The 19,121-nt window shown below is 26.0% G+C and overlaps 3 protein-coding genes across 6 annotated transcripts; 2 read left to right on the forward strand and 1 right to left on the reverse strand.

The window, feature by feature from the left end:
* The first annotated feature begins 39 nt into the window (after positions 1 to 39).
* LOC112603392 (GPN-loop GTPase 3) lies at positions 40 to 2,981 on the forward strand. Of its 2 annotated transcripts, XM_025351930.1 has the most exons (7): positions 40 to 97; positions 620 to 721; positions 979 to 1,087; positions 1,483 to 1,679; positions 1,738 to 1,952; positions 2,435 to 2,540; positions 2,610 to 2,981. In XM_025351930.1, the coding sequence occupies exons 3-7, from the start codon at positions 1,043 to 1,045 to the stop codon at positions 2,890 to 2,892; spliced, it is 846 nt and encodes a 281-aa protein (XP_025207715.1). In that variant the 5' UTR covers positions 40 to 97; positions 620 to 721; positions 979 to 1,042; the 3' UTR covers positions 2,893 to 2,981. The 2 variants fall into 2 exon arrangements, with proteins under 2 accessions (XP_025207715.1, XP_025207722.1); XM_025351937.1 differs by lacking the exons at positions 40 to 97; positions 620 to 721 and adding an exon at positions 815 to 827.
* Positions 2,982 to 3,121: 140 nt separating this feature from the next.
* On the reverse strand, positions 3,122 to 4,718 carry LOC112597374 (acidic leucine-rich nuclear phosphoprotein 32 family member E-like). Of its 3 annotated transcripts, none has more exons than XM_025343402.1 (6): positions 4,611 to 4,718; positions 4,100 to 4,244; positions 3,858 to 4,037; positions 3,631 to 3,794; positions 3,446 to 3,546; positions 3,122 to 3,219 (listed from the first exon to the last, which is right to left on the reverse strand). In XM_025343402.1, exons 1-6 carry the CDS (start codon positions 4,702 to 4,704, stop codon positions 3,169 to 3,171), a joined length of 735 nt encoding a protein of 244 aa, XP_025199187.1. In that variant the 5' UTR covers positions 4,705 to 4,718; the 3' UTR covers positions 3,122 to 3,168. The 3 variants fall into 3 exon arrangements, with proteins under 3 accessions (XP_025199187.1, XP_025199196.1, XP_025199204.1); XM_025343411.1 differs by having other exon boundaries at positions 4,100 to 4,248; XM_025343419.1 differs by having other exon boundaries at positions 4,100 to 4,287; positions 4,611 to 4,685.
* A 3,864-nt stretch (positions 4,719 to 8,582) lies between these two features.
* On the forward strand, positions 8,583 to 17,245 carry LOC112595010 (ionotropic receptor 93a). Its single transcript, XM_025340079.1, has 8 exons — positions 8,583 to 8,846; positions 9,600 to 9,718; positions 9,920 to 10,102; positions 12,292 to 12,450; positions 12,709 to 12,883; positions 15,038 to 15,337; positions 15,890 to 16,067; positions 16,665 to 17,245. Exons 1-8 carry the CDS (start codon positions 8,753 to 8,755, stop codon positions 17,167 to 17,169), a joined length of 1,713 nt encoding a protein of 570 aa, XP_025195864.1. The 5' UTR covers positions 8,583 to 8,752; the 3' UTR covers positions 17,170 to 17,245.
* The last annotated feature ends 1,876 nt before the right edge of the window (positions 17,246 to 19,121 follow it).

Raw genomic sequence — 19,121 nt, forward strand, 5'->3', positions numbered from 1 at the left:
CCAGGAATCAGTGTTCCCACTTCCCAACACAGTCTTAGATTTTTCCTGTATTTGACTGAGTACCGAGTTGTTAGAGACAAGACTACGAAAACGAAAGGTATTTAAATATTTATAAGATATTTTATAATTCGGGTACTCGGCTTTGACAATCTATTATACGATCATAGAAGTTTGTAAATGTATTATTACTGTTACTCGTCCACGGGCAGTTATTATGCTATTATGTCAATATTGAACTTTAATTTATTGTTCAGAATTTAACATTTTCAAATCAATTTTTGACAATGAACAATAATTAATACATTGAAATTAATGATGAACGATATCATTCATTTAAACGTGAACTAGTTCGAACTTAAAATCGTTCGCTTTGGAAAATAGTTCAATTGAACATGTTCGTTTACGATTTACAATATCTGTAGTTAATATTTAATGATAAATGGTATTTTTATGTTTAAGCGACAATTGAATTTTAATAAATTTAGTATATTAATTTGTACGTGTTTTCAGAAGTTAATAAGTCAAATAACTTTAATGAAAAATTTGCTATTCAAACATTTCAATTCCTTAAAATACCAATTAATATATTTTTATTTTTTAATTATATTATCACTGATAGGTAATCACATTCTACAAAGCGATTGTGTTATCAGCAATGGGCTTAGTAGTTAGTACCGACTACCGATACGCCACAAAAAATAAGAATCGTAACTACTAACTTGTAAGTAAATAAGCAAAACAACTTCGCACTTGTATTTTTTAATTTAAAATTAACGATATTGTGGCCTTTACATAAAATATAATTTTATTAGTTATAGCCGTTATGGGTATTAAAATTTATAGATAATCTCATGTTATAATTTATTGTCTTTTATTTAAATAGAATTTGTTTTTTATTATTTATTTTAATATATTCAAGTTTTTGTTGATAGGTGCCTACATATCAATAATAATTATTTTATTTTTATTTTTTTTTAGAAGGTGTTTGTTGCATAAATTAATTATATTACATATTTGATTCGGAGTTACATAAATATAAATAATGAGGTATGCTCAGTTAGTGATGGGACCAGCTGGAAGTGGAAAGGTAAATTTAAATGCTTTCTCAATTTTTGTATTATTTTATTACTATGTACAAATATTTATTAAGTCTATCTACTAGCATTTGGACATAAATTTCAACTATTTTTGTTTATGTAGTGTCTTAGTGTATTTTTGATATTATTATATTGCTTGTCAATATACCAAGTACCATCATTTTGTTATGTCTGTTTAGAAAATAAATTTAATCTACATTGTTTCCATTGTGCCATTATCTTTTTTTATGAGTAGAAATAATCAAAATTGCTTATTTTAACTACAAATATATATTTTCTGTGTAAATTAATCTATAAAATAAATCACATAATCTTTTAATATTACAATTTTATTAAATAACTTTTTAAATTATGTTTAATAATGATTACTTGTATGTTTATTCAGTCCACATATTGTTCTGCTATAGCAGAACACATTGAAAATGAAAAAAATTCAGTGATGGTAGTTAATTTGGATCCAGCAGCTGAGCGTTTCAATTACAATCCAACTGTTGATATACGTGAATTGATTCATGTTGATGATGCTATGGATGATGAAATACTGCATTTTGGGCCCAATGGAGGATTGGTATTTTGTATGGAGTAAGTGAGGTTTTATAAATTAAGTGAGTATTATAATAAAATGTTATTTGGCTTACAGATATTTAATAGAAAATCAAGATTGGCTAAGAGAACAATTGGGTGATGATGATGATGACTATATTCTATTTGATTTGCCTGGACAAATAGAATTATATACCCATATGAAAACTGTTAAACAATTAGCAGAATTACTTCAAAACTGGGGATTCAATGTGTGTTCAGTTATGCTGATAGACTCTCAGTTTATGGTAGATGGACCAAAGTTCATTTCTGGTAATATATAGATGTACATATTTTTTTAAATAGGAGTTAAGGTTTTACAATATATAATATTACAACAATATATTCCTGACTACTTTGTATCAATGAAATTTCAATAAGTCTTTTTATTATTCTCATATACTAAGAATCTTTTTAAGATTACATGATAATGTATTTTAATGCATTTAAATTTATACATCAATAATCCAAGTATTTTAATGTGCAGTTAATGATCTTTGTGGGTTTTATAATTCTAGATACTATTTTATCTGTGTATCATTTCTATGATATGCATGTATGGTATATATACTAGAATACTACTTTAAATTAAGATTATTATTAATGATAGAAATAAAATTAATTTTGTACTATGTGATATTTTATTCTATGGGTCAGAACTGCATGAATTAGTTTTTATATGTATTATTATAAAAATATTTAAACATATTTTACAAAACATTAATGCATATCTATATATATATATATAATCATAGGAACCATGGCAGCTTTATCGGTTATGATAAATTTAGAACTACCTCATGTTAATGTTCTTTCAAAAATGGATTTACTTAGTAAAACTGCTAGAAAACATTTGGACGAGTAATTATTTTAATTTGTTGATTTTTTGATTTAATGTTTACTATTCAAATTTAAAATTTGTCAATTTAGTTATTTAGAGCCAGATGCCCGTGCATTGCTGTCTGATGTAAAAAGTAATACAAGCTGGGGAAAGAAATATCGGCATTTATCTAAATGTATTGGTCAAATGATCGAAGACTATAGTCTTGTTCAATTTGTGCCATTAAATATAAAAGACGAAGAGAGTATTTCTGGTTTACTATATACTATTAACACAATGATTCAATATGGGGAAGATCAAGATGTCCGAATGACTGATTTTGATCAACAAGATTCAGATGATAATGCAGGAGGTGTTGAAGAATTTGATTAGAATATAAAGTAGGCCACATTTTTTTTAATAATATAATTTGTGTATAATTATATTTTGATAATATTTTGTTTGCGTAACTGTCGACATTATTATTAATTATAAAGACTGTGTATTATTATTAATGTTAAACATAGATTTAATCAAAAAAATGAAAAAAAAAAAATGTGAACCATACAATAAAAAATGTGTACTCTTTGTTTAATTTAATTGCTATATTAATACAATTTTATAATGTTAAACTAGTTTTGTAATTAAAAATTGTCCTATATTATTTAATTACTTTTTTTCATCATTCAATACTTTTTGTCCATTTCCAAATTGTATATCCTATAAAATAAAGTACTTTTGTTACTTGTTAGTGTTATACACAAAATAAATTACTCCATCAAATAATAGGTATTTTAATTTTGATTATTTATTTTCTTTATTGCAGCAGAAAATAACAACACTAGTATAGTAAATTATTTATCTTTAAAATTATTTTAACTTACTAATATGGTGATATATTTTATTTTATACTTATACTCTATAAATATAGTTAGGCAATAGGTACCTTATTTCCACTGTAGTTAGTTTTTTTACTTCGTAATGCAGCAGTTATATTTCCACAAACTATTGATTCAATGGTCAATTTGGGTTTAACTTGTTCTATTTCTTTTTATTAAATTTACGAATATTAAATCAAATATTAAATTTTTTTTTGAGGTTTAATTGATTATAATATACAAGATTTCTTACCCAAAGTTTTATTTCCATTCAAATGATTCAAGTTTGGTAAAATATTGCGGACATTTTTCTCAAAATCTTCAACTTTAGCCACTGGACACCCTGATAAAGATAAACTTTGTAATTGTTCGCAAAAGTTTAAGAAGTGTAATCTTGTCAAATCCATGATCTTATTTCTATAAAATTTTATTTTAATTAAAATTGTATAATGGTTTAGTATGACGTATATAAAGATATACCTAGATAAGTCTAGAGTGATGAGTTTAACCAGTGTAGAGCATAGCATTAGGTCATTGATATCATTGTCAGAAGCAAATAACTCTTCCAAGTTTGGTATGTTCCAAACTCCATCCAATGATTTTAGGTGGCAGGAGGCTACTTTTAGGATTTTCAAATTATCAAGTTTAAATGCAAAATCTCTACACAGAAATATTATTTGTTAAAAAAATTTTCTAAATTTACTCTTTAATGTATTAATAACCTGAATGACGGAAGAAAACTGTCTGTTAAATCAAGCTCCACCAAATTAGGTACATAAGTACCCAACATACACAAACGGTTTACAAACATAGGAGCTTGTAATTTAAGTGAAGTTATTTGATCCAAATTCCGGTTTTTGACACTATCTTCCTTAAAATTGAATACTTGGAAATGTTAATTTGTATTTTACTTGTGTTGGTGAAGCAACATTTTAAAGTTGAAACATTGTAAAAATTGATTTTATAGTTTATAGATAAAGTTAACAAAGTTAATATTAAAATAACTTCAATGAAAATAAGCATTCATTAGTAGTTAATTTAAAAAAATTTAATTGAACATTAATATTTTTTAATGTTTTTTATTTAATAGGTCTTAGGTACTTACGGCTTTATATTTTATATTACTTAGGTAGGTATCAATTTGTCTTATATTTTATTACTATTTTTATTTTGTATTTTTGATACAATATAATTATCTATAATTGTCGTAAAATATATTGTCTATTAACCTACCAGTAGTGTTGTTATACCCATATTTCTGTTGTTGTTTACTTCGTCCAAGTAAGATTCCATATTTATAATAATTATTACAACTATTTACGTACATACATATTACATTAAATGAACTTTAATAATATTATTATTGGATTCAAATATTGTTTCTTTTTTTATTTTCACATTTATGTCTTTCAGTTTCTATGGTTACAGTTGTTGAATCATTATATTCACAAATAACCCAATGAATTAAATAAAATCAGTATCATACTTCACTATTTTTCTGTGCAAAATTTATGTTAGGTACAAACATACATACCTAGCATATTACTATCAAAATATTAATTACTTGAATTTTTATATAATACATGTGTAACAAATGGTATTGTGTACGCTGTATAAAATTATTTTATACGATTGAATACATTTATTTTATGTTTATTTACAAAAAATGCAAATATTTTGATTTATATTTTATACTCCAAGTATTCGAAAGGAGCAATGAATGTATTGATTTCGAAATGGCATACTTGTGTTTTTTTTTGTACATGCATACTTACATGATAAATAGTCGAAAAACTGTTTCAATTTTCTATTTTGAGGATGGTTTTGGATAGGTAGCAAATTGGATCTAAATTGTACTTTGAAGAAGTAAAGTTGTAGTTTTCCTTCAATTGCTCAGTCTAGTCATGAGATTCAGATGGAACAGACAAAGATAAAGAATGAATAGTAACATCAAGTAATTTAATGTGATCAGTAGTCTTATCAGTTGTCCGAGGAGCAATAGATTCTGTAAGCCCATAAACAATTGCATCAAAAAAATACCTTTATTGTTCCGATATTTTTTTCACGTAAAAGCTATTGTACTTGACTCGAATTAGGCACGGATGAAATTGCATTAAGATTGCCTTCGAGGAAGATAGCTCGTTCTTTAAGATAAATAACGTCAAGACGAAGGGTTGCGTTTTCAATTTTTAAAGTCTCAACTTCGGTTGATAATGTGTTTTGTTTAGATTTTAAATCTGAAAATACTAATTTTTGAGAAAGACACAAATCCTTGCATTGTTTCAATATTTCATCTCGAGTCTTTACGAAATTCGACATTGTGCGACGGAATTCCTCGGTCAAGAGAAGAGAAGAATCATTAGGATTTAGGAGATATCTTTCTAGTTTTATCAGAAGCGAAGCTTCCGGATCTGGTGGTAATTTGTGAGGTCGTAGCATTATAGCTGTAAGCCGAATAGGCGAAGTCATATTGATAAGATAAGAGTCTGACTCCTAGAAGTATAGTGGACGCAACTGCTATATTTTGATGCTCCTAAAGTATGTAGAATGTAATACAGAATACATCAATACGATAGCACATCCGTTAATGATTTGAAAAATAAATAATATTCTTAGTAGTCAGAAAGTAAACAGCGTAAATGGCAAGTTAATACATATATACTATAATATACTATATAGTGTATACGTCGTGTGCGGTGCGGGACGTATTTAATTGGTTCAGATAAATTAAAAGGCGACGGAGATAGTTTGACCGGATACGACCGCTTTCCGATAAGAATATAAAATTAATTCACGTTAAATGACGATCGCATGTTTAGATGGAAAATATTAAAAATTGCATTTTAGAAAAACTTTCTTCAGCAGATCAACTCAAAAATGACACCAGACTGCATGCGCACTTTTTAAGAAACGATTGAAATTTGAAATAAAAAGTGGGAAAAATGATCAACTATTACTTGAGTAACAATTATTTTTCTGAGGAGCGTATTTGTTAAATTATATCGTTAATGTTATCCTGCGTTGTACAAACAGATGCAAATTTATTAGCCATAGATGCAAGTATAAATATCATAGATTGTATGTATCAGTCATAGATGCTAATATCAATACCATAGATTGTGTTATACAGGGGCGGATAAGTGAAAAAAAAAATTACCGGGAAAATATTTAATGGGGCGGCATTTGGGCATTAATTTTATTATTTTACAAATAGCACAGGTCAGGGATGTCAAATATTTAAGTCACTGCGTGTTAATTTTTTCTTTTCTTTTTTTGATAAAACCTAAAAACGATAAAAATCCTTCACATATCTACTACATAGTTTATAGATATAGATGAACATTATAAAATAATTCTAATTTAATGCAACAATAATTAGATTTTTGAAAATTTCAGTTTAGTTTTTTTTTTTTTTTTTTATATATTATACCTATGTTTTGCATACAGAGTACTATTTTCAAAAACTGTGTCACGCTAAGCTCGACATTTGTGAAATTGAGAAGTTGCATAGGTTACTGTACATAAATAATTACATTCCATGAAAATAATATGTAAATATTAGCTTAATTTTTAATTTATATACAAAAAAAAAAAAAAAACAATAATAATTTTGTTAACAGTGAAGACCAATATGAAAAATTTGAATATAACAGTCATGATGTAAGCAACTATATTACTACAAATTAATAGTTTGTTATAATTTGAAACATGTTTCAAATTAATGTCAGTTTCAAGTATCACTAATGAGTAATAGGTGGCTTCTTATTCCAAATATTTAATACTGTTTTGTTCTGTTATCACATACTCTTATTGTGCTTAAAAGAATAAATTGTGTATATCTTAATAAAAACTAAAAAAAAAAAATTTGTCAGTAACGTTCATTTTAAAATTATTAATAATAATATTTATATCTTCATTATCGAAATTTGATAATACATTATTTTCTAAGGCTATAAGCGTGAAATATTCTAAATGGTCTTGTGTCAGAGAATTTCTTAAAGAATTTTTTAATATTCTAAATTTTGAAAACAAACGTTCTCAAAAAACTTGTGTAACTGACATAGTTAAAATTAATTTATGGCATAAAAATAATCCAGGATAAGCTCTACTAAACAAATTATAATGAATTATTAACTCATAGCAACAATTGATAAAAGCGCTTTCATCATGATTGTTATTTTCACATTTTTCATATTGATCTTCATCGTTGTTACCAGAATTATCTTTTATTTCATTTGTAAACTCGAAATAATGTGTCTAAAAACTTATATATATTTAAATTTTGCTGTTTAGAACGAAAATATTTTAATTTAACTTGAAGATTATTTAATATTAATGTAATTATGTATTTCAAATACTCGTTTTAAAGTAGTTGAAGGTAAGTTGTCTTAATGATCCTGGAAAAAAATGTACATCACTGTAATGGAAGGGGGTGCATCAGGAAGTTCCGGTATCCCATTGGTCATATCCACCTTTGTGTATATATTAGCTATGGATATAAATATATATACCACAGACGCAAATTTATTAGCCATAGATGCAAATATAAATACCATAATTTGTATATATTAGCCATGGATGCAAATATTTATATCATAGATAGTATTTATTAGGTATGGTTATAAATATATATGCAAATATTCTGATTAAAATATGATTTATATTTCTAAGTATAATCTCTGAATATTTTACTAAAAAAATAAAATTTAACGATATATTGCATGTTCAAGATTTTAAATCTATTTGAAAATTATCTGTGATAGTGAGAGAGGAAATGAATCACTCCTTCAAACACACCACTGAACTAAAAGTACGATAATACACTGTTAATTCAAATTAATAACATATTTTAATCAGAGTATTTGACTAAATGTAAATATATTTAGTCATTTATAGATTCCGCTGCTACGATATCGGCCATTGATTAATAATGATCAAAAACCATTACCTAATCAATGGAATCGATTATGGTTAAAAACCGCTTATTATGTCGTATATTCCTGAATCGAAGACAATTTATTGGTTTTGATAATAATTTATGGTACTCAACAATCCGATTTTGAATACCGTCTATAATTTAAGTATATTTGTAATAATATAAATGGACTATGAACATATTTCTATGTGCATACGGTCTCACAGTAATCGTTAATATTTAACATATGTTTCATTATTTTAAAAATCTATATAATATTATGACCGATTGTTATGGTTAAATAAACACCCTTTCGGTGTAATCATTTATTCAACAGGAGACAGTTTTGACAGCACAACTTGAAATAAATCACGGGGTTAGTGTGGAACACGGCGACAGTAGCCATTCATCAACTGCCGAAACTTCTAAGAACTTAATAATTTTATGAACTTTAAATCCTATGGCGCTGACCAACGCATTGTTATTAGCGCTTTGCGCTAATTGGCCACCGTCGAACATTACAGAAACTACTTTTCCACCACCGTGGAAATGGAGTAAGTTTAAATTTCGCAAATGGTATACATAAATATGTTATTTTCCCGTTAAAACAATATTATATTTGTGCTAAAGCTTAAATATCTGATTTCTTCATTGAATAAGAGATAGGTGTCTGTCACAAACTGACATATTGCCTTTTTTTAAGCTTATAAGTTACATTTTTGAATTAAATTTTACCTCATAAATTTAGTGATAAAATCCTTCTAATAAGATTAATTATGATAATTTTTATGATTGTGCACCACTCGTGCGTTAAAATGATTTAGATGTGTAATATTTGTTTAATTTTTACAATTAGAGTGTCACATATCAATTTATTACTACAAGGAACAGATTTTATTGCATTGAAAGAATTAAAATATTTTCTTAATACAAATTTGTGATGTTGTTCATTTTGTAAGAAGGAGTTTATATACATGCACTTATTTTTTATAAAGTGGAATTTAATGAAATAGAAGGGGTGCTTTGGCTTTGAATGAAAAATAAATACTACATCTGATTGTGGTATTATGCTTATTGCGTATTAATAAAAATTATTTAGCATAATTTCCCGTATTAATACTTATTTAAGGTTTTGCAAATTCGATTACTGTAAGTTTTTTTTAATTTTCTTATTTTAATAACTTAAAGTATTTTTTGTACGAATTTTAGCCCATGTAAGCCCTTAGCCATAGCACCGTTTTTTTCGTAATCATAGTTTTAAGAACATAGGAATGAGTATTAATTGTTATTTATATAATTTTATTTAGTTTCTGAGCATAAAGCGAAATACATTAATAATACCGAATATCAGTGTGATCTAAAAAACAACTTTCAAATTCAATATGAAATTCTGCGGGGTAAACGGTTGAAAATTGCTACATTCCCAGTGAGTCTATAACAATTAAATTAATAATAATTAAAAATAATAATATACAGTGTATATATTACAATAATCTAACACATTTGAATACAATTTTAATGTAAAATAATTATCATAATATATCTATGATATATCGAGTGTATATAATAAATTATAGTTTAAAATTGTTGACAAGTTAATAAATTGAAAAGTTTTTCTGTTTCATAGAATTCGAAACCCTTGAGTTGGGTTACAAAAGAAATTAACGGTACACTTATCGGTCACGGAATAGCATTTGAAATTGTGGAAACGCTTCGTCAGCGGTATGGATTCACTTACGACGTAGTGGTACCAACAAGAGAAACCTTGTTAAATGAAAATGGCAGCATCATCTATATGCTAGTTAATGGGGTGAGATAAAAAATTATTAACATAATAACTCCATTTATAATACATGAGTTACTGAATATATTTTTTTTAAACATTTAATTTTTTTTTTTTTATTGTCGAATTCAAACCAAATTATCGTCTCATAAAATATCTATAATGCGTGATTTTATAGGTAAGTAACTATTTTGTAAGTAGGACATTATTAAATGTCTTACTTAGGTTAATATGTTTAGATTTTTGTCCGTTGGTTTGTTGAAAAAAAAATATTTCGAAAAAAACTAAATTACCTAAAATAAAAAACATACACTAGACTAAAAAAATATTAATTTTCATTGATTTTAGAACTTATCTAGTAAAAAGTATAGGTGATATTTCCTATTTATTTTTAAATTAACAATATTTTTTATGTAGATTTAACATATATAGAACGATTTGAATTTATTTAATAAATATTTTTGTATTTAATAGTGTTCACTTAATAAAAATAATGACTTTTTGGTCAATAAAAACAATAATAATAAAAAAAATTGTTTGATGTAAATTATTATTTTAATTTTTATTTATTTTATATAGGTAATTGTTTTTTTATACAATAATATCTACTGCAAATATTCAATTTACGTTATACTAAGTTTATTCAATACATATTATTATATCGATTATTAACTTCATTATAAATTAAAACTTTTTTCATTACTTTAATTGATTTGTAACCAAAAAAATTATCAATAGCTGGGCATCTTTTTAAAAAAATGAAATAAAAATCAATATGCTTAAAGGTATATCTATACTTATATTTTATAAGTTATATAATACATCGACATACAATATAATATTTAAATATTTAATTAATATAAAAGCTGTTTATAAACAAGTTTTTGTAGACATGATTCGTTTAAAATGAAAAAACACCCAAACATGTAATCCAAAACTAATTGTTTATAGTAGCTGTTGTATAGGTAGATATAACCTACGTAGATACTTATAGATATTTATATAGGTCATAGAGTATATTCAAATATATGTATGGTTGTATGAACACTGGATAATATATACTAGTTGTACATTGAAGATATAATTAGTGAAATGTTTCTGGGGTAATGCTAACATTTTTTCGACCAATACTAGTTATTGCTTACTGGAGTCGGGAACTACTAAAATGTAAAATTGGTTGAACATTCTTAATCTTATCTAGTAACTGTATAATATTGTGTAGGTAAAGCATTACACACATCTGTACTTAAATCCTTAAAGATTTAAGTATGTAAATTGTAGTAACAGCATAAATAAATTATATATTTATAATATACAATATACAATGTATGCGTCGTATACATACATATTATTTTGGCGTATTCTGATTAAAAAAGGTGATTGATACAAATTTTTTTAGAAGTGCATCGAATCAAAGTCATATACTTCCCTAAAAATCGTAGAAATAACCTTTACTATATATGTATAACTAGTTATATCAAATCTTAAATAATTTTCTTTATAATACTATGTAATACAGTGACGTATATATAATTATTTTACATGGGATCAGTGGAAAAAACATAACTTTTAAAAAAAATAGGCGATTTAATATGCTTATTTACTATAACTTAATATGAAAAATAATAATAAAACGTATAATATTGGGATGATAAATTTTTAGTTAACCGGTGGTTGTTAATACAGCTAGAATGGTATACTACGCGTATATGTAATATCGAGTAATATTTAAGTACCGTATAGGTAATACTTAAATCACAAGTGTAAATAATATTTTAAATTGTAAGAGGTTGAAGATACGATCCGTATACTGGATTTTTATGGCTAGAATAATATCGTTTGTGATTTCTGTTCAATAAAAATGTTAAATAACGTATTTGTGTTGTTTTAAGATCTATGGAAGTATTTGAGATTGCCTTTTATCACAATGTTAGCTTTGTCTCCTGTTGCTCTGATGAACTTCTTTCAGGTCGCTTTTTGTCCTCTTCTTTCAATAAATATTATATTTTTAAGTTTTCTTAAAAAATATAATTATACAATTTTCAAAACAAAATGGCTATGGTGAGGATCCACCCTTTCATTACCTTTTATTTTACGCCCCTGATGTGATATGTTCTGTTTTGTATGCCACATGAATTTTTATTAGGTAATTGAAAATAAATTTTTATGATTATCTACCTAATTTATTCTTAAATATTATATGTATATTATTTTAGGAAGTAGATATGGCAGCTGCTTTTATACCGGTTTTACCGGGACTAGATGACATTGTCAAGTGGAGTATAGAGTTGACTCAATTTCAATATGTTGTGCTTATGAAAAGACCCAAAGAAAGTGCTACTGGATCTGGTTTATTAGCACCTTTTGAAATTGAGGTAGCATTATATTAACAAAGTACTTAGTTCGATTATCGATAATAATATATGTCATGAGAGTTAGTACCCAATAGAAAATACATTTCTTATACTATTATCATAGCCAATAACAATAATGCAATGAGTAATAACTTTTCAAAAAAAAATGATCAAATATTTATAAAAAACTACTTTTTATTTATTTTAATAATTTATAATTAATACACAATTTATTATTATTATAATTCAAAAATTGACGTACATTGGCATTTTATATAGGTGTGGTTATTAATTTTGATGTCTCTGATAGCAGTGGGTCCAATTATTTATGGTATTATGATGCTAAGACATAAACTCTGCGGTCATGAATCAGGGGTATATCCAATACCCACGTGTATTTGGTTCGTATATGGTGCATTAATGAAACAAGGATCATCTTTGAACCCAGATACTGGTACGTATAATAAATCGTTAAGCAAGCGCCTACTTACAATTATTATTTTCAATATACAACCAAATACTATTAATTTTAAACTTGGATATCGAACTGTTGTCTTGTGGTAAAAATTTATTTCGGATTGTTGCTCATGTTTTTTTGAGGTGCCTACATACGAATTGCGGTCCAGATTTTATTAACTAAACATTTTTTGAAATACAAAATTGTATATTTCATTTTTTAAACATTTATGAAAACGAAATTTATATTCATATAAACTACAATTTTTCTCACTACATATAGTTTTTATTTAATTCACAGTGAAATATTCTTGGTAGTAGTAAAGTGACGACTATGGTAAACTTCGGTGTCTATATTATACTGTCAATAAATTTTATTGGTTAAGATAGAAAATTATTTTGAAATAATAAAAATCAAATATTATGTTATAATGTTATAAGAGTTCACGTTAATTGTTCGTATAAAATTGGTCGAAGTATATTTTCGTCGCAAAACATGAATATTAGTTTAAGAAGGTTATATATAGGTACAAATCGACAATAATCATTATTGTACATTTTGCGATAAGTTGAATAACAACGTGTACAAATTTAAAGTGTTAGGCTAAACCGTTTGAGAATGGTCCAATATTGTACCGGAGCAGAATTCCCTAGAAAACGGAAGAAATATAGTGACAACGCAGAGAGAATAAATACAATATGTAAATCATTTAATAATAGAACATTAATTGATGAATATATATTAGGCCATCAGGGATAGCTCATTATAACTTATAATAATTTTCACACGTATTATTTTTTATAACTTATATTTTCACACATATCACTACAAATTCTTTTAAGAAAAATTGCGACAAAATATTATTTTTATAACTAATATATACTAATTTTATACTTATATATAAAAACCGGATTTTGCATGAAATGCATGTTTCTATTTTCAACATCATATAAATGCAGTTAATAAATATTCACAAATCATTAATTGATTGATTTAATATCAAAATTTTATACTGTATATTTTTCATATTCTGAAGTTAGTACATATTCTATATTTTTTGCATATTTTAACAAAAAATCGTACAAATATACATCTAACGATCCAAAAAGGTGTTGAGTAAAAAACAAAAACAAATTATAGGTACCTACGTTTATATAATATTAAATATTTTATGTCTCAAAGAATAATCTTTGATAACTTATTGTTTATCCAATTAACATACATTAAACTGTACTTTTCCTATTTATATCACCAATGTATCTATACTATTTAATTTTAATGAAATATTTTTTATAATGTATTACATAATGATTAAAAATTAAATTACAATTTAACAAATTACATTTTTGTATTGTATATTTGCTATATTATACATCTTATACTTTTTGTTTATGAAAATTTAAATAAAAATAATAAATAATTATCACTGCAAAATTAAAATCAAATAAAAAATTTAATAAATATTTTAAATTTTATTTTGCATGTTATGTATTTTTTTCTTGCATATTTTACGTTTTTTAGTGTATGTTTGCATGCATATTTTACAATTTAAAATGCGTTTAAATCCGGTCTTTACTTATATACTAATTTTCTAAGCGACCAATTTACCAAACAACCAATTTTACCATGACCAAATGTATACGATCAATTTACTATACCTCATGTTATAAACCTATATTATAAGATTACTGGCTGTCGTTATTATCGCATGGGGAACAATAATAGTATGTATAGGTATGATAGATATGGAAAATATTAATCGAACTGTAAATCGGATATAACTTCAAAATTATTATATAGAGTACTTAGTGCAATTGATTTAATAATTTTATTAATCCATTTAATTACGAGTATGTCTGATAATATTACAATAGTTTTTTGTTATTAATTATTCATATTTTTCATATTTTTTATTATATTTTATGTGAATTTATGATTATTTATTAATTTATTAAGATTAAACCGGCTAGCCCTTTTGATACTATTACAGTGTATGCTTATACATTTAATTTATAAGTACAGAAACCTTCTTTCCTTCTCTCGGTGGCAAGTATCTATTTAAGTATACGAAAATATTACATCTATAAATCATAAATTTGTAATTGATGTTTGGCAATGTAATTATATATTTTAAACTAAATATTTGTATAGATTCTGCTAGACTTATATTCGCCACATGGTGGATATTCATAATGATATTGACCTCATTCTATACGGCAAATTTGACTGCGTTTTTAACACTGTCCAAATTTACGTTACCCATAAAAAGAATAGAAGATATTGCGAGTAATGAGTACCGATGGATTTCTTCAGAGGGTAGTGCTGTCGAGTACATTGTCAAGGTGGATGATGATCTGAAGCCACTTAAACAATCAATGTTCGAAGGAAATGGTCAATTTATGGTTATAAATATCGACGAAATTGATACAATTTTAAATTATATTTCATCAGGTAAGAAAATCCAATTAAATATAGTACAGATTTCAATAGATATAATTAACTTTTCAAGATACAATCACACGATACAAAATCTAGTAATTTCAATGTTTTACTGTATATATATATATAATATTGAATCGTAGTCATTTTATTCTAAAAATGAGGCACCGTATTCCTCTACGCTGCCTCTCTATTATTAATTTAAAGTGATATATCCATAATTTTTAGGCTTAAAATATTATCCTATATACTTTTACGTACAAGTAAATTAGTAAACATTAAATATTAAATAAATTCAATTTAAAATTTAAAATCATTATGATAAAATATAGTAGATTAAAAGATTAAGTGATCAAAAAATAAGCGATAATTTTTACATCATATTTTAATTTGAAATTATTACACTTCTGAATAATTAAAAGAAATTAATATTTTACTATATTTTATTATAATGAAGTACCTATTTTTTTTTTTTTTTGTGAAAGAAAATAATATTTCATTTTTGGAGAAAATCCTACCCTAATTTTGTACTAACATTTTTTTCTACATTATACAATATTATAGGAACGTTGCTTCTACACGATAAGAATTGGCTAAATTTTTTAATGTTATACATCGAAAGGTCAATAACGGATGACAAAGAACGGTGTCGTTATGTGTTGACTACAGATCCATATTTGACAAGATCAATGTCATTTGTCTACCCTAAACACAGTATTTTACCACCACTTTTCAATCCTATGTAAGTGTCTATTCGTTCAATTATCTATGATTATATAATATAATGCTATATTATTTTTGTTTTGGAAAATCTATAATCAAAATGTAATTGTAATTTATAATTTATGTTTACGATTTAATAAATTTTGTAAATAGAATGTTCGATTAGACGTCCTATAATTTTTCTCAGTAATAGTTTTAAGGGAGGTAGGTAATATAGGCATATCCATCCCTGGATTCAGTGGTGAGGCGTGATTTTTTTGGCTGGGGACTTGGGAGACATTGAAAAAAAAATGAAACTAATACGCCTGGACTTAATAATAGGATAGGAAATAATAAATAACAATATAATTTATTCCTAACTTGACTATCAGTAAGCCATTTATATTTTGAATACCACACGAATTGAAATTTTCGAATTGATTTCTCCCCAACTCACAGCTGATGTTAAATTTAATAAGGAGCATGGTCTTTTATTTTTTTAATTCAAATTTTTTTCGCATGAGTAATTAATAATTCCATCTCTCAAAGTGGCATTAATTAAATCATAGGCCATGAGAACAAATTACAAATTATAACATAAAAACAAAAAATGTTGGTTTTCATATCATACAAGCAGAATGCTGTCGTACATGGAGTCAGGAATTGTAAGGCATCTGCAGACCAAAGACTTACCGGAGGCAGTGATCTGCCCACTGAACCTGGGCAGCAAGGAGCGGCAACTCCGCAACTCGGACTTGTACACCACATACGCGGTGGTGGTGTGCGGGTTCTCCATGGCCGCGGCCGTGTTCACTCTCGAGCTGTTATCGAGGCGCACCGGTTGGTTCGCGGTAACCGACCTTGCCGGTCGGTCAGACGACCCACACGACGGCGTGGTTCGGTGCGAGATCGCGGACTTCGGAAAACCATCAAAAGCCATGTACCCGTTTAGCCACCGGGACAACGTCATAAACGCCGCTTCCGCCACGCATTTCGTCTTTCACGGATCGTCGTCGTCATCGTCCCACCCATTTGTCGCCAACGCTCGCGGCATAGGCCCAACTATTGAATCTGATTCATCGTCAACTTCGCCGTTTATGTGGTTGGAAGGCAAATCGTCGCTGCGGCGATTTCAATACTAACCCATTATACAGATTATAGTTATCTAGTTTAATATATATTGCTTTAATGGTAGGATGTTGATGATTTAAAAAATAAAAAGGGAAAACGATAAAAAATTACAAATTATTTTTTCGAAATAATTAAAATTATTTGAAGAAAAATATTTAATTGTACAAATATTTGTTGATAAAAACACGTGTTATATATTTATGTATACCTGTATGAGCACTTGTATGCGATAAATCTAATCACATCAAAATCCTTCAATAATCGTAGTACGAATATTTTTAAAAAAAACTTAAATATTTTCTTTAAAATCTAAAATTTAGAGAAAATGATCTATAATGAAAAATAAAACAAATAAACTATTATGAAAAATATTTTAAAAAAATGATGTTAAAAATAAAAATAAATATATGCATTCAAGCACGAAAGAAATTTTTAACCTAGTTAATATTGTATAAAGGATTAAAGAAAAAAATTCAAAAGTTATCAACATCTTATTTCTATTAATTTTTATAACTACAGAGTTGTAGTGCAGCTGTGCAAGCATACTTAAACCTAAATTTTAAGATTGGTATTAAATTATTAAATTTAAAAATCATATGACTATAACTGTGTAAAAAAATTTTTTCTAAACAAATTTTGAGAGGAATTAATACTTATGTGCTATTTATAAAATATAAACATTACTTGGTTGTAAATTTGTAAAGCTATTCTTTCTGCTCTCTGTTCTTATTTTTGAGAATTATCTTTTAATTTGTAATATTACAATCATAGATTATATTATTTCAATTGTTAACTGAAGTTTTACGCCAATTTTATTATATTTTTAATACGGTTTTTATTATTATTAATAATTAAACATTTTTAAATAGGGGGCATGTAAGCTTTAATAAAATACAAACAGTACTAGTCTCATTTATCTGATCTGAACTGATTGCATTCAATGTAGAAAATACATTTTCACAACATTGTTTGTTGATAAGAATATTAATTTGTATTGTGAGTATGGAATGAATTATTTTTTTCAAAATACAAAATATATCTAGAAATAAGTTAACAAGTTTCAAAATGTTATAATTAATAACTTTTTAATCTATAAATAAGTAATATTTTTTTTTTCACAATTTTATTATTTTTAAGATTTTAAGATTTAACAATGAAATAAACATATTTTTGAGTATTATAAAACATAAAAATTTGGCCAACGTGTTATTTTTGGTACACGTGTTATAGAATAGCCATTTCCGGGTAAAGATTATTAATATACGCTCTATATAAATTTGAAATGTAAACTGCAGTTATTATTTTTATTATTACAGTCGATGTATACAATATCTGTTACTTTTTTGATACAGTAAAAAAAAAAAATGGTAGATAAGTAGATAAGGTAGTACTGCTCTTCTGTAAATTGTTGTATATAATTTTGTATATAATTAATATCCTGCATATATTTGTTCGCGTCACTAAAAATCCTATAGTTTAGCCCTAGTTGAATGTGATAGTATTAAACAATTAATTATGTAATTGGGGAATATTTTCTACGCGTTATTCAATTAATGATTTATCATAATTCATAATTATAGCATACTGAACTCACACATAGCACTCATAATTCGGTATTTAAGTAATTTCTAAATAGTTGATCACTAAGGAAAAGAAAAATACGTTGACCGTAAATGAATCGATAGCACATGTGTTATATTATATTCATTCTAAACAGGTCAGGTCATGTTTGTCGATAACATTTGATAATAATGTCTGGTTTAATTTACAAAATATTTTATACATAGCAATATGTTTTTTTTATATTATAACATACGATTTATACATCATGCAGTATTAAAACATTTTTCTTACAGTTACATTTATTTGTTTAAGTATGAAATGAATCAATCCATTTATAAACCAAAAGGCAAAAATAAATATTTAAATTTATCCTCAATCAGAAAAATGTAACACAACTTTA

This window comes from Melanaphis sacchari, unplaced genomic scaffold (assembly GCF_002803265.2).
Source record: "Melanaphis sacchari strain LSU unplaced genomic scaffold, SCAv2.0 Contig0_pilon_pilon, whole genome shotgun sequence".
NCBI classification, from domain to species: Eukaryota; Metazoa; Arthropoda; class Insecta; order Hemiptera; family Aphididae; genus Melanaphis; species Melanaphis sacchari.

Bases quoted from the DNA above. Each gene is read 5' to 3' on its own strand.
- LOC112595010 (XM_025340079.1), top strand. From the start codon at position 8,753: ATGGCGCTGACCAACGCATTGTTATTAGCGCTTTGCGCTAATTGGCCA. The intron at 10,103-12,291 runs GTGAGATAAAAA...ATATTATTTTAG, and splicing joins TCTATATGCTAGTTAATGGG to GAAGTAGATATGGCAGCTGC. The intron at 12,451-12,708 runs GTAGCATTATAT...CATTTTATATAG, and splicing joins TAGCACCTTTTGAAATTGAG to GTGTGGTTATTAATTTTGAT.
- LOC112603392 (XM_025351930.1), top strand. From the start codon at position 1,043: ATGAGGTATGCTCAGTTAGTGATGGGACCAGCTGGAAGTGGAAAG. The intron at 1,953-2,434 runs GTAATATATAGA...ATATAATCATAG, and splicing joins TGGACCAAAGTTCATTTCTG to GAACCATGGCAGCTTTATCG. The intron at 2,541-2,609 runs GTAATTATTTTA...TTGTCAATTTAG, and splicing joins GCTAGAAAACATTTGGACGA to TTATTTAGAGCCAGATGCCC.
- LOC112597374 (XM_025343402.1), bottom strand. From the start codon at position 4,704: ATGTACGTAAATAGTTGTAATAATTATTATAAATATGGAATCTTACTT. The intron at 4,038-4,099 runs GTTATTAATACA...ATTTCTGTGTAG, and splicing joins AGTTTTCTTCCGTCATTCAG to AGATTTTGCATTTAAACTTG. The intron at 3,795-3,857 runs GTATATCTTTAT...AAAATTTTATAG, and splicing joins ATCACTCTAGACTTATCTAG to AAATAAGATCATGGATTTGA.